The following is a 15,000-nucleotide window of genomic DNA, read 5'->3' as shown; positions in this document are numbered from 1 at the left end:
CAGTGGGAGAGAACAGGGGGAGAAGCGAAGGAGGACCCAAGAGAGCTCGAGAGCGCCTCCGCACCTTCAGGTTCCGCCACTTCTTGTCGCACTCGGCGCCCGTGCAGTTGTGGCCCTCCCCGCGCATCCTCTCGGCGACGGCCTTCCAGATCATCTTCTTCTTCTTGGTCCCGTCGTAGAAGTCCTCGAAGAAGTCCTCGACCTTCGCGATGAGCGACAAGATCTGGCGGCGCCCCCAGTGGAACTCAGGGTCGGCCTCGGGCTGCAGGGGCGCCACCGCCGGGGCGGGAAGCGACACGGTGGGCGCCAGCGGGCAGCCCGCGCCTCTGTGGGCGGAGCTGGCGGCCACCTCCGGCGGGAGCGGCACAGCGTCGGCGGCGTGAGAGGCTGCGGCCAGGAGGGCGCACGGGGCGTTGGTGACGGCGGCGACGGCGGCGGCGGCGCCCTCCAGGGACACTGCCACGGGAGGGAGGGGGGCTCACGATCATGATTATGATGATAATGATAAAAGGATAATAACAATATAATAATAACAATAATAATGATGATCAAAATAATAATAATGGCAGTGATAAACATGATAATAATAATAATAATAGATATAATAACACTAATCGCAAAAATGATGATAATAACACTAATCGCAATAATAATAACAAGAACAACAACAATAATATTAATAATAATAATAATATCAATGTTAATAATAATAACAATAAAAAACAAAAATGATACTGATAATAACAGTGATGATTAACAACAACATTAATAAGAATAACAGTAACAGTAGTAGTAGTCGTAGTAATCATCATCATCATAGTTATGATAATAATAATAATGGTTAATGATAAGAAGAAGAACAATAGTAAAATATCAGTAATGGCAGTCTCATTATTTATATGACCATTTGCAGTAATAATGTAGTTGCGTGACTTTAATCATCATTATCTTCATTTCTTTTATTATTGTACTGTCAATATTGTTATCATTTTATTATAATAATAATGGTTATTATTATTATTATTATCATTATCATTACTATTATTACTAGTATTATCATATTAGCACCATTACCACTATCCTTGTTCCTGTTATTGCTATCGGAATTATCATTTGTATTGCAACAATATTTTTTTTATTATCATTATCAGTATTACAATAGTGGAATTCTGCTTTTTCTTCATTTTCTTCTTGCTATCATCATTATCATTACTATTACTATTACTACTACTACTATAATGATAATAATAATAACAATAATAATAATAATAATTATTATTATTATTGTTATTATTATTATTATTATTATTATTATTATTATTAATTATTATTATTATCATTACTATTGTTGTTATTATTATTACTATTATTGCTATGATCATTATTATTATTATCATCATCAACATTATCAATAAATAGCATTAGCTTTAATAGCATTACCATTATTGTATATACAATCATTAATAATCACGATCATCATTACCATAGCAGAAAAGGAAATGGAAAAGTAATATTTGTAAAAATTACATAATAAAAATAAGTCATAATAATTACATCAATAATAACTAAAACATCTCTATTACTACACTCAATCACTGTCACTGACTTTAGCAGTAAACAGCATCAAGTGTAGAATTGTTAATAGTATTAATTTTACAACAATAATAATACTTAGGGTGGCAATACTAATGGAAATAATTATAATGATAATAATAATAACAATACTAATACTACTACTAATAATGATTATTATTTGATATTATTTTTTTTATTAACATTATTATTATTATCCTCATTATCATTAATATTATTTTTCTATCACTATTGTTATTATAAGTATCACTATTGTTATTATTATTATTATTATTATTATTATTATTATTACTGTTATTATTATTATAATTACTGCTATTATTATCATCATCTTTATCATAATTTTATCATCTTCATTTTTATTGCCATTATATCACCAACAACAAACCGCCATCAACAATCATAAGGTGAATAAAAATAATAACAATAACAATAACAGTAATGATGAGGAGGAGAATCATAATGACAATGATTATGATAATGATAACAACAAAAATAATAACAATAAATAATAATAATCAATAATAATAGTAATAACAATGATGATGATGATGATAAATCAATAATAATAATAATAATAATAATAATAATAATAATAATAATAATAATAATAGTAATAATAATAATTAACCATTCATGATGATAATAATAATGATAATAATACTGCTGTGCCAATGATGATACTACTACTACCTCTAATAATAATAATAACAATAATGATAATAATAATGATAATAATAATAATAATAATATATAATAATAACAATAATAATAATAATAACAATAATAATAATAATAACAACAACAACAATAATGATAGTCATAGTGATAATGGCAGTGACAGTGATTGTGATATTATTGATGATAATGATAAAGATATTAATAACGGTGGTAATAACAATAACGCTAATACCCCTATTGACAAGGGCGTATCCTCTCAATCCTCAATAAGATTTAAAGGCGACGATTCGTGAAGTAAATACGATTTCGTTGATCAAATAATAAATACTGTCGACTGTCAACTCAGCAAGTTAGTCGTGAGTGGAGTAGATTTGTTCCCGAATTCGGAAATTGGCGCCGCAGGCCGAGGGCGGCCGAACCTAGCCTTTTATGCTCGATAAGCACTTTTTAAGCGGATTTGCGAACCTGTGCGGATTCCTCTCTTCTGCACGGGTGATTTGTCTTATCTAGGGTGTCTCACCTTTACCGTCCTCGCCAGGGTCCATGACAAGGGTCGGGGAGAGAAGGGAAAGCGCAGAGAAGGGGATAAAATGCGAAAAAAACAGCGAAAATGGCGAGCAGACGTTCACGCTCGCGGCCGCCTCTGCCTTGCGCTCGCCTCGCCTCACTTGTCGGATTCGAGCCTTCGGAGAAAAGGAGGCTGGCGACTGATAAGGCTTTCTGAGCGATAGCGCATGTCTAAAATATCACTCTGCCGAAATATGTATTAAAAGAAATTAAGTATTATTTATATTTTGTGCGATAAAAAGTTTAATACCTGTTCGGTCACCCGTTTATATGTTATTGAAAACATAATATTTCCGTTGTACCTTATACCAATCCATATATAAATAAATTTCCACGGTTTCCTTACTCATTTATCGCAGAAGTAAGTGAGAATATATTGAACATTTTTCACGGGTGAAGCTGCGCATGTTGAACGTCATTTGTCTCGGGGAAAAGTAAACAACAAACATGGCGGTGAGTAAACACGTGAAAGGGAAATTCCACATTGCTACGAGGGTTTTACTGTTAGGACCTCGTGAATTTAGCTTTAAGTGCTATATTTGAGTAGTTAGTGCTTTACTCTAGGAGATATTAGGTTTAGATGTTCTTGATAATGTTGTTATATATATTTGATGGTAGCTTTACTACGTTCACCTATAGTGTAATTTGGGATTAAAACACGAAAGTTTTGATGATTGTTATGAATAAAATGGCACATGAAAGAACAGGGATTAGTCTCATTCTCTTTGAATAAAATTTGCATATTTCATTACGATAATAATACATTCAGGTATTAATTTTCTTTACCAGGCGCATAGGCACTGATGAATTGCTTTTGACGTAATTATGTGTTTTATTTACTAGACCTTAGAGTCTGGCACTGGCCACTCACGAACTTACTTGATTTTTCGCTTACAAATCTTCCGCCTTTTGTCTTGGCACTCAGGCAAAGATGAGCACACTTCCCCGCACATGCGACTCTCTAAAGAGGTCGTGGATCCGTATGGTTTCTTATCCTTTATAGTAATTGCTCAGGATAAATATATGGATCCAACTACAGTAACAAAGTGACTATGCTTACAGTAATGTAATGCCATGTATATTGATTTGTTTCATGGGAGTTCAGTCATGTGTGCGCATTGTGGAATTCTTGCTCTACGCACAGCAGGGTAGAGCAACCTATATGCTGGAGTGCCCGATGCCAAGTGTCCTGCTGTGAATTCATGAAGGATTCTTTGTTTTCCTGGGTGGGGGCAGCCTTGCAGGAGGGGGTCTCAAGGTGCACAGCCCTTTGCATTAGGCAGTATAGGGACTGAGTTGTTACTATGATTACAGTAGAGTTTGAGAATTCCACACTGCACATCCTCAACTTAAACTCCCAGAAAAACAGTCAATAGGCATTGCTTTATGACAGTAAATGTAACCCCACAGCCTTACAGTAAATTTTTTGAATATTCACATGCATTGATCACATTGATACTGATGAATTCCTTCCCCTCTCAACTACATATATATATGAATAATGCCTATGGACCCCCCCATCACACCCCATAAACTTGGCCCCACTAGTAAGGGGAGGCACGGAGATTACCAGCCTGCTGCCCCGTGACCCCATCCTGGATTACAAAGAATCTTCTAGATATTTTAGGCAGGATGGAGTGTATGACAAACCAAATTATAAAATATAGGGGGCTTATGTTCTATGGCAGGGGTTAGGGGGCATATGCTTCCTAGAGAGGATGCACCCCCTTGCATCAAATAATATAGTGTAGAGCTCATTTTCTTTGCATTTCACCATACAAGTAGGTCATAGACTCCATTCTGCTGTGTATTCATGTAGTATTCTTAGTGTGCCAGGGTGAGGGTTAGGCCTGCAACCCCCCAACCTGTGCCCTGTAACACAATCTCCCTGCATTATATAATTAGCCTCAGCCTTAACTCCTTGCTGTAGATACTTGAAGGATTCTTTGTATTCCAAGGTGGAGGTTGGGGGGTCAGAATCCACTGCTATCAGGGCTAAGTTTGTGGTGTATGGCATAATTCCTTCATACATTAGTTGAGGGTGAAAGGAATCCATTGGCACTAGTATTGTCCTGATCAAATGCACATAGGCCTTGTAAACAGTTAACTAATTAGGAATCAGGGCAAACATATTTAGCCATGGTAAGTTGTACGTGGTGAGGTAAATTTCTAGAACAGGCCATCTGTGTGCAGCAAAATCCTCAAAAAATTACAGTGATTGGATTATTGGGTTAAAGATGCACATTAGTAATGGTGAAAGAATTAAAGTGTCTTTGGCTGTATCATATGTCAGAACTCTCCCTCTTAAGGTCCTTTCTGTGTTCTGTTGCAGAAGCCAGGCAAGGTGGGCAAGGGAGGCACTAGTAGCAAGATGGGGAAGCGAAAGGACAAGAAGGAGGGGGGACGAACGTCCAAGAAAGTCCACCCAGAGAAGCTTAAGAACATTATGAAGGCAAAGGAGGCCAAGAAGAACAGTCGCCGTATGACCAATCGCAGTGAAAAGAAGAAAGAGAAGCGGGGTCTTCTGCGCCAGAAGGAGGCCCAAAGGGCATACCAGGCCAAGATTGACGAGGAAGTCGAATACCAGAAGAAGCTTCAGATTGAGCTGGCTGGTGGAAATGACCCCAAGAGTGAGTAGTTGGCCAGACTTGAGTGGCAATTAAACTCTGTTTCAAGTTCACTCTCATTTTCCTTATATTTTTCTTTCTTTTTCATATACTTTTTCCCAACTTCTTATTCATCCTCTTCTCTATGTCTTCATTGTTATCCGGTATATAGAAATCTCTTGTTCTCATAAATATAATCATAGGAATATATGATTCATGAAATTTATATTTTATTTTATTTATTTCAGGTAATCAACAGATAAAAGTGATGAACAAAAAGGAGCTGCAAGAACTTGTTCAGAGGTAGTGTGGAATTCCGTTCAGTGTTTAAGTTCAAATGCTTGGACATGCACATATATATATTATCTAAGGCTTTTGACTGATATAACCAAGAATTTTGTTGTACAATTCAAAGAATTTATATTTCCCATCTTTATCATATTCCATATTTCCACACACTATTACAGCCAGAAGAGAGTCCTGTTAGATGAGATGGAGGATGAACTGGCCAAGGAGGATATAAGGGTAGGAAGGACAGCTGCAGTCAAACCAGACCCTCTCTCACAATACAAGAGCGTTGAAGACAAACCACGTAGCTTTGAAAAAGACCCCATACCCAGCTGGGTCAGGACCATGTTACCCATCAAGAACCAGCAGGGTGGCATCGTGGCGCGGTACCTGGCTGTTGATGGTAAGCAATAAAGAAGTTTTGTGGTAGGAATTTTGATAGTAATGAATGTGGTGATAACAGAAAATAAATGAAAAAGTCCCCAAAATTACAAATATATATGTACTGCATTTTTTTCTTTCTTTCTTTCTTTCTTTTAAGACTATATTTTTTTATGAATGCTTTTTTTGAAAGATAATGCAAATAAGGAACCTAAAAATAAGGTCAAAGTATATGTACATAAGAATAACAAAATATTTATCATAAAGCATGAGTACATTGTAATGATGCAATACCAGTATAGAGAAGGGTAAAGAGATCCCCATCGCCCTTCACCCTCCACCTCGAAACAAGTTGAATGATGAAAGTAGAATATTGGCAATAAGGACAGACCAATATCATAGACATTTAGCCAGCTCATCTTAATTTTTTTTTTCTCTCTCCTTTTTGTCCAGATAAGAAAAAGGAAAAGAAAGAGGAGGAGGAGGAGAGAGATGACGACAGCGATGATGAGAGCAGTGATGAGGAGGAGCTCCGCGTCGGCACAAAGTCCTATGTGCAAATCTTGGTGGAACGAAAGCGCAAAATTGATCAGAAGAAGTTGGAAATTGCAGCTCTTGCTACGGCCATCATTGGAGAACCGGAAGAAAAGGTGATTGGGCAATAATTTTAGTCTTGTGTTTTGTTATGTTGCTATGCCCTTCTCTGTGTGTATTTTTTTTTTCTTGGTATTTGATCACCTCCCAATTTATTTCTGTTTTCTTTTTAATTCTCTTCCAATCATCCTCTTCCTCTTCCTACTCTTCCTCCCTTCCCTAATTTTCCACCTCCTTTTCAATCTCTTCCTCTTTCTTGTCTGTCTCCTGCTCCTCTTCCTCTACCTCCTTTTCCATATCCCCCTTTTTCTCCTCCTCCTCCTCTTTCTCCCTCTCCCTCCCTCTCCTCTCCTCTCCTCTCCTCTCCTCTCCTCTCCTCTCCTCTCCTCTTCTCCCACCCTCTCTTCCTCCTCTCTCTCCCTCTCCTCCTCTTGTCCCTCCCTTTCCCCTCTCCTCCTGCTTCACATTTTCTACTTCTTTGTCCCTCCTTCCTCCTGCTGAATTTTTCATATCATTCCACATTTTGTTCAAGAGCAAATATTCTGTGAAATATCCCTTTCTTAACTAAGCACAGTGCATAATCATTTACATTTTTGTTTCTGTGTTTGGCCTTCCTGTCACTTTTTTCATTTTGATTTTTCATTCATTGACAACATTTGCTTGAAATATAAAACAGTACCTATTGATTTTCAGATCAAGTTATTGAAGAATCTGGAAGCCTATCTAAAGGAGGAGGACCCAGAGATTGCCATTACAGTGAGGAAATATGCAGCACTCAGCATGTTTGAGGTCTTCAACCACCTTATTCCCACATTTGAGCTTGGAGAAGAAACCAAGGATCACAAGTCATTATGTAAGGAGTTTGTGTTATTGTTACTATTTATTTCTCTCATTTCCCTTATTTCAACCACACTTTTATATACACAAGAGTCAATATTGTGAGATCAAAAAGACTTAAAATATATTCATCTACAATTTAAGAACATTACCCTCAGAAGAAGTTCAATCTCTGGCTCCATTTACTATCAATTTACTCTCTTCTAGTGAGAAAAGAGAAGAAACAAGCCTATAGGTTTGAGGATGACTTGCTCTACGAGTACAAGCAGTACCTAATTACCCTCGAGGCAAATTTGAAGGACAAGAAGCTGCAGAATGAACATTCGAAAGATGCCTTCAATGTGAGTGGAATATTGTCTTTCGTGTGTGTATGTATGTCTGTCTGTTTGTCTCAACAGTAAAAGAAATTTCCATGGCAGCTATAGAGTAGAGATCCACATTACATGCAAAAAAAGATTAGGAAGATCTGGGCAAAGAAAACTGTAGGTGTGGCTCCCCTTTTTTCCCAGATAGTGTGCATAGACCCATCTATAATGGGATGATTTCTGGTTTGATACTGGTTTGAGAGTTAGGTAAAGGAATCAAGGTTCACAAGTTTTTCTCCTATTTTATTAATCCATCTTATACAACATTTTTCTTTCCCTTGCCTTCCTGCAGCAATTGATGATTGCTGTGCTTAAGTGCTATGGGGAACTGCTTTTGCGGAAAGGCCACTTCAATTACACTTTCAACATCGTGCAAGTGATAACTCCATATGGTAGCTACAAGGTCAAGGAGGTCGCGCAGGTCGTGCTGGATACCTTCAAGAAGCTCTTTATCCGTGACAAGACAGGCGAGATGACTCTGGAGGTAAGCATTTAAGAAAATAGGCAAATAAGTAAGATATAAAGGGATGGCAGATTAATCCAATTCATCACTTTGAAAGTTTCATAAGAAAAAAACAGTAGCAGCAATAATAAAATGGATGATAATGATATATAAGATAACATTAGTAGTACTAACAAATTAGCTGTACATAATAGTAATCATAACTTGTAGCTATATTTCGCAACTGTTATTCCTTAGTCCTGCAGGGAACAGCGGAGAATTAGGGGTCTGAGAGCTTAGTTCAAAATTGTTAAGAGGTTCCAGGGTAAATTGTAATATAACAATAAAGCTATTTAAGGTGTATATGCTTTTGTTTAATATATATATATATATATATATATATATATATATATATATATATATATATATATATATATATATATATATATATATATATATATATATATATATATATAAAATGTTTATATATGTATATATATACATGCATACATACATACACATATGTGTAAATATTTTTCTTTTCTTGTTTTCTTTTTTCTTTTCTTTTTTTTCTCTCTTTTTTCCTGCCTTTCTTATTTCTTTCTATCTGTCTCAAGAAATGTAAAAATTGATTCTCAACCCCCAAAAGTGGATGGTCTCCTCAATGCTGTACTCTCCTATAAAACGGCAACCAAGCAGGAAATTGCTCGCGAAACGCCCTCCCTCACCCTCACTCTCTCTCCCTCCTCCCCCCCAGATTGTAATGCAGATGGACAAGTACATCCGCAGGAAATTCTTCAAGGTGGAGCCGTATTACATACAGGCCTTCCTCGACATCAACATTTCAAACGTGAAGAACCTTGATGCTCTGATTGAGGCTCACCGCAATGCATCGAAGAAGCTTACACACACGCAAAAGCTGATTAAGAAAGTGATCGAGGAACGAGCGCCAAAGAAGTCCATCAAAGAGCGGAAGGTGAGTGGGTGATGAGGGCTTGTGTGGCATCATATTTACTTTCTTCTTTTTCTTTTCTTTTACTCTATTTTCATTTTATTTTTCTTCTTTCTTTTTTCCTTTTTTGCTTTATCCCTTTCCTGTTCACTTTTCCTTTATAGTTTTCTATGACTTTTTCCCCCTTTATTTCAATCTTTCTTCTTTTCTTTCTCTCCCTGTCCAGAACAGAATAGATAACCAATTTACAATAATGTCAAACTTTGGGAATTATTTCGATCTGGGGCAATACTGCTTGGTAATATGTGTAGAGAGTCAGAGGATCAACTTAGAAGGGATGAAAACTTCTCTAATACAGTAATGGTCTTATTTATGGCCAAAGGGCAGATAGCTACCTAATGATCAGAACTCTTATTCATATACATGTGTGTATATAGTTTGCCTTTTTATTTTTTATATATTGATTTTATATATGTTTTATTTATATATTCTTTATACATTTATATATTTATATTCTTGTATTTTTATAAATATTTCACACTTTTTTTTATGTTCCTAGAAATGCAAGAAGCAGCGCATCCTAGAGGAAAAGATGCGCGAGTTCAAGGATATCAAATCAAACCGCAAGCGCCAGGAGGCCCACAGCAAGATCCTGCAGATCGTCTTTGGTATTTACATCCATGTACTGAAGAGGAAGCCCAACAAGGTGCTCAATGAGGTCGTCTTGGAGGGACTTGCAAAGTGAGTATTGCATATTGTTTTGTATAACCATATCTTTATCTTTTCCCTTATCCTACTACTCCTCTTTCTCCTCCTCCTTGTTCTTCTTCTTTTCTTTCACATACTTCAATTTTTTCTCTCCATCCCCTTCACCTCTTCCTCCTCCTCCTTCCTCATCTCCTCTCCCTCTAGAAGGTATTTAGCTAAATATATGCACATTACAAAATCATTTATGGATCATAACACAAACCTTTAAAAGTCATCCCACAGAGCACAACTAACCTTCTCTCCCTCTCCACCCAAACAGATTTGCGCATTTGATCAACATCGAGTTCTTTGGTGACCTTCTTGATGTCCTAGGCCAGAAGATGCTGGAGGGCACCATGAACTACCGCGAGTCCATGTTCTGTATCAAGACGGTGTTCACCATCCTTTCAGGCCAGGGCGAGGCACTCACTCTAGACCCCAGGCAGTTCTTCACGTATCTTTATGCCAATATGTTAAAGATGGGCCAAGGTAGGGATCACATGGTTGACCTGCTGTTTGTTGGGTAAAGGGGTATATAGTTAATTGCAAATACCTTTTTAAAAGGTTTTAACTGTTTAGGTAACTATAATAACCATAATAATATATCCCTGCACAAGTAATTGTCTCGAATACTCTATATTTGTCTCAGAGAAATAAAGATTAACATGATGTAGTTTAGTGGAACTTCATGTTGGAGTTGTTTCCCAGTCAGCCAGTCTTCCTTTAAGTTCTATAAGTAGAAATTACAAGCTGTTTTATTTTCTTATTTTTTCTTTTTCTTCTTGTCTAGATGGTAATCAATCAAATGTGTTCCCAACACTGGACGCCCTCAAGATGATGCTTGTGCATCGTCAGCGGTGTGTAAATTCAGAGCGGAGCTTGGCCTTTGCGAAGCGGCTGGCCACACTCTCACTCGCACAACCCTTCCACAACAATGTCATCGCCTCACTCTCTGTCCTCAGGGGTATCATTCTGGTGAGGACTTTTTTGGATATGTTTATTTTTTCATGCTTGCATTTTCTTCATTTGTGTTTCAATAATAATGGTTGTAGTTCTAATAAGGCATTTGTTTTGCTGTTCAAGAGTGATTACATATTCATTAACACATTTTACGGGTTTGTTATACATTAGTTGTATATTGCTAATAAAATTAAACACAGCCACACTATGTAGTTAAAATTGTAACATCTCAAACTTTTTAGATATGCATTAATAAAAAAACAAAATGGATAGTCAAAATAAGTTTAGACAGTTTGCTTCCACTGTTGATTTCATTGTTTTACTCTGTCCAGAAAGGAAGCATATTTTATTTTGCTATAAGTGTGGGTGTGTTTAATTTTTACCCCTCTTGACAAGTTACTAAGTTCGTACATTTCTGCATTTTGTAATGCTCAACATCTTCCCTGTCTCTACAGAACAACCCAAACACCAAATTCTTACTGGATTCTGACACTGAGGGTACAAGTGGCATATTCCAGCCAGAGGTGAAGGAGCCTGAGCACTGCAATGCTGGTGCAACAGCCTTCTTTGAGTACAGACTCCTCAGTGTAAGTTTGCCAAAAAGTTTTTTTTCCTATTAATTATTTTCAAAGCCTGAGTGTATCTTACTGCTGAAGTCAGCTCAGTTTCTCTATTGCTTAATCATGTCCATAAAGCCAGAATGAGATTATAAAGGTTAGTTTCTCATTTAGTATATCTACCATTAGTAATTCCTTATTATTTTGTTACTATTACCTTCCAGCGCCACTACCATAACTTTGTTCAGAAATTGACCCTGCATCTAGTAAACAGTGCTCCCCTGCATGGGGAGGGATCCCTGCCCATTGACATGACTAGAAAGTGAGTAGACTACACCTTCTTCCTATCTGTTTGTGTGTGCGCGTATGTGTTTTGATAGTAGATTATAACAAAATATTATACATTTTGTCAATATACACCTTTTAGTTGTATACAAATAATCCTTTATTTTCCAGAATAATCATTGTATTCATTTTATAAGTCTTTGTTTTTATTTGTTTTTTATTTTTGATACTTTCATTGGTGGTATAACCCCCTCCCATCTCTCATCTCTGTCTTCCTCGTTCCAAATACCTTGCATGACCTACTGCCATGCACTCGTCGTATCTAACTTGCCCCCGTCTGTCTAGGACACTGCAGGAGCTGCAGGACATGTTCGACCCTCATGAGATGTGCTTCAACCCAACGGTGCCAAAGCCGGAGGTGCACTTGCCCAAGAAGGATGAGCGCAAGATGACCTCGAAGAAGAACCGGAGGGCGCGCTTCATCACCCCATACATGCAGAAGCAGACAGAGGAGCTTCTCACTGACGAGAACCGGAACCGCCTGCTGGGACACGAGGCCAACGGAATGGGCCATCCCCACGGACACGCAGCCAATGGCATCAACGGAGTGAATGGAAAGCAGGAGGAGGAGAACGGGACGGCTGCACACATGAATGAGGAAGCACTGATTGGTGATGCAGACTTTTTCAAGGGAATGATCTGGAATATGGACCTGGCGAGCATCCCCAGCAGACAAAATGCAAACGGAGAGCCTGAAGGGAGATGGGACAAAGATGTGACGTTAGAATTAGTGAAGGTAGAAATGAAATAATAAAATTAGGTTTCTGTATGCCTACCTTGTTACATGTTTTTTTTTTTTCTTCTTCTTCTTTTTTTCTTTTTTATGGGGGGAGGGGGTTGTTTTTGCAGTATATATTTATAAATTATGTGCTATGAACCATTGGAATGTGTACATAGTTTTACTTTTTGTACCAAATACAAAAGAAAAAGTATATACAGAAATATGTGTTATTTTCTTAACCTTCCTGATATGAAATATGTGTATTTCTTCTCATATAGAGAAAGTTATATGTCTATATCCTCCGCTAATGACCTTGGCTGTTGACGCGGCAGATAATATGAAATAATTAATTAATTATGTCTATATCCCAGATTAGGGCCTTGACTTAGAAATATAGTTTGATTGTTGTCTTCAGACATATTTCCTCATGTTTTATATATAGTGGGATGATGATGATTATTATTATTAAAATTAGCATCATTATTGTTATTATTAACAGCATTTTTTATAGCATCATCATTATTTTTATTGTTACTATCATTACTATTAAAGTTAGTTTAATTATTATTTCTATTATTATTGTTACTATTATTATTGTTAATAGTATTGCTATCATTATCATTATAATCATTACTGTTATAATCATCATTACTACTACTGTTAAAATCAATAGTTATTGTTATTGTTATTGCTATTACTATTATAATTATTAACAGAAGTAATATTATTATCAGTATTGAATTATTATTATCATCATTAATACTTTATCATTTTCATTATTATTAGTAGTATTATTATTAACATTAGTATTATTATGATCATAACTAATGTTATTGCTGTTATTGTTTTTATTATTATTATCAGTATTATTATTGATTATTATTATCATTATTGTTACTGTTATTATTATTTTTGTTATTGTTATTATCATTATTATTGTTATCATTATTATTATTATTATTATTATTATTATTATTATCAGTATTATTACTATTATTATTATATTTGTTATTATTGTTGGCATTGATATTATCATTATAATTTTTATCATATGATTATTATTATTATTGTCTTTCTCAGTGCCGACTTAGCCTTATAGAGAGCCTACATACACAAACAAATGGTTAAGAAAATTACTTGTGCTTCCAGCATAATCAGTGCTTAAACATGCTTTACACTAAAGATTAATGGACACAGTGTTTGAAGAGTTTAACACGTCATAAAAGACAGTGTGTTGTTCATCTGGATAATAAAAATGTTTTGAATCTAGTCTTACGTCAGAGCCAAGGTTGATATAATATTAGTCAGCTTGGGACAAGGCCTGAATAATTAGACATTCTGCTTCCATAATGAACAAGTCCTTCCTTACATTATACTTATTATATTGTCTAGATCTACATTCCACAATTTTCATATCCTGTATAAGGGCTTGTCCATTCACACATCACAAGCTATCAGTACCTGGTTATTAGGATTGAATCATAAATTCGTAATCCTGAATAACTACTACATGCTTATCCTACAAGTCGTCCATCTACATTAATCAATGCCATTTAAATATAACCAACGCCATTGGTATTACTTTGACCATGAAGATGCAGAGGTGACCGTAATACTAAATCAGAGGCCAATGTTAATACCCACTTGTATCGCAATATCAACTATTCAAAGTTTAGTATAGTACATAATTTATTTATTCAAAGCAAGTCACAGCATACATAGATTAGCATGGAGGCCCCATGCTCGTGGGGCTCGGGAGGCTGCGCAGCGGCCCGAGCGGCACGACGGCCCTGGCGACTGTTGTTGTTGCTGCTGCTGCAGCTGCAGTCGCTACTTTATTATTATTCCATTTTTTTTTATTATTATTGTTTTTCTTCACATGATTAATATCAGTTTTATTATTGTCGTTATTATTATCATCATTATTATTACTAGTCCTATTATTTGTTTATTGTTATTATTGTTATTAATATTATTGTTATTATTATTATTTTTTATTATCATTATTATTATCATCATAATTGTCACCATCATTGCTATCATAATTATTATTATTGTTGTTATTTCTGTCATTATTAGTATTGTCATCATTATTGTTGTGATCATTATATTAACATTATTGTTATGGTTGTTATTATTATCATTATCGTTTTATTTATTATTATCATCAGTAATACTTTTACTATCAAAGATCATTATTATTATTATTAATATTATTATTGTAATTATTTTTATTATTATGATAATGATGATAATCATCATCATCATCATCATAGTTATTATCATTATCATTATTATCATTACTATTATTTATATCATTATTATTATTATTATTATTATAATCATTATGATACCTATTATTAT

The 15,000-nt window shown here is 35.7% G+C and overlaps 2 protein-coding genes across 2 annotated transcripts in view; one reads left to right on the top strand and one right to left on the bottom strand.

Moving 5' to 3' along the window:
• The window catches only part of LOC119583743, a 3,097-nt gene extending 139 nt beyond the window's left edge, over positions 1-2,958 (bottom strand). Inside the window, exons 1-2 of the mRNA XM_037932401.1 lie at positions 2,795-2,958; positions 1-456 (exon numbers count right to left, since the gene is read on the bottom strand). The exon at positions 1-456 is cut by the window's left edge and continues 139 nt beyond it. Coding sequence (XP_037788329.1) covers positions 1-456; positions 2,795-2,819 — 481 coding nt within the window. The 5' untranslated portion in view covers positions 2,820-2,958. The remainder of the gene's footprint in view (positions 457-2,794) is intronic.
• A 138-nt stretch (positions 2,959-3,096) lies between these two features.
• On the top strand, positions 3,097-12,857 carry LOC119583742 (nucleolar complex protein 3 homolog). The gene is made up of 15 exons (XM_037932400.1): positions 3,097-3,294; positions 5,174-5,471; positions 5,696-5,750; positions 5,915-6,138; positions 6,570-6,766; positions 7,404-7,563; positions 7,755-7,888; positions 8,205-8,396; positions 9,112-9,330; positions 9,866-10,047; positions 10,334-10,542; positions 10,844-11,028; positions 11,469-11,600; positions 11,795-11,892; positions 12,201-12,857. Exons 1-15 carry the CDS (start codon positions 3,289-3,291, stop codon positions 12,664-12,666), a joined length of 2,757 nt encoding a protein of 918 aa, XP_037788328.1. The 5' UTR covers positions 3,097-3,288; the 3' UTR covers positions 12,667-12,857.
• Positions 12,858-15,000: the final 2,143 nt, after the last annotated feature.

This window comes from Penaeus monodon, chromosome 17 (genome assembly GCF_015228065.2).
Source record: "Penaeus monodon isolate SGIC_2016 chromosome 17, NSTDA_Pmon_1, whole genome shotgun sequence".
Lineage (NCBI taxonomy): Eukaryota > Metazoa > Arthropoda > Malacostraca > Decapoda > Penaeidae > Penaeus > Penaeus monodon.
Note: the sequence above shows the minus strand (reverse complement) of the source record. Positions and strands in the feature narration are given on the sequence as shown.

What these genes read in the sequence shown, in the direction of transcription:
- LOC119583742 (XM_037932400.1), top strand. An exon ending in TTGGAGAACCGGAAGAAAAG is followed by an intron (nt 6,767 to 7,403) that starts GTGATTGGGCAA and finishes ATTGATTTTCAG; the next exon opens with ATCAAGTTATTGAAGAATCT. An exon ending in TTGAGTACAGACTCCTCAGT is followed by an intron (nt 11,601 to 11,794) that starts GTAAGTTTGCCA and finishes ATTACCTTCCAG; the next exon opens with CGCCACTACCATAACTTTGT.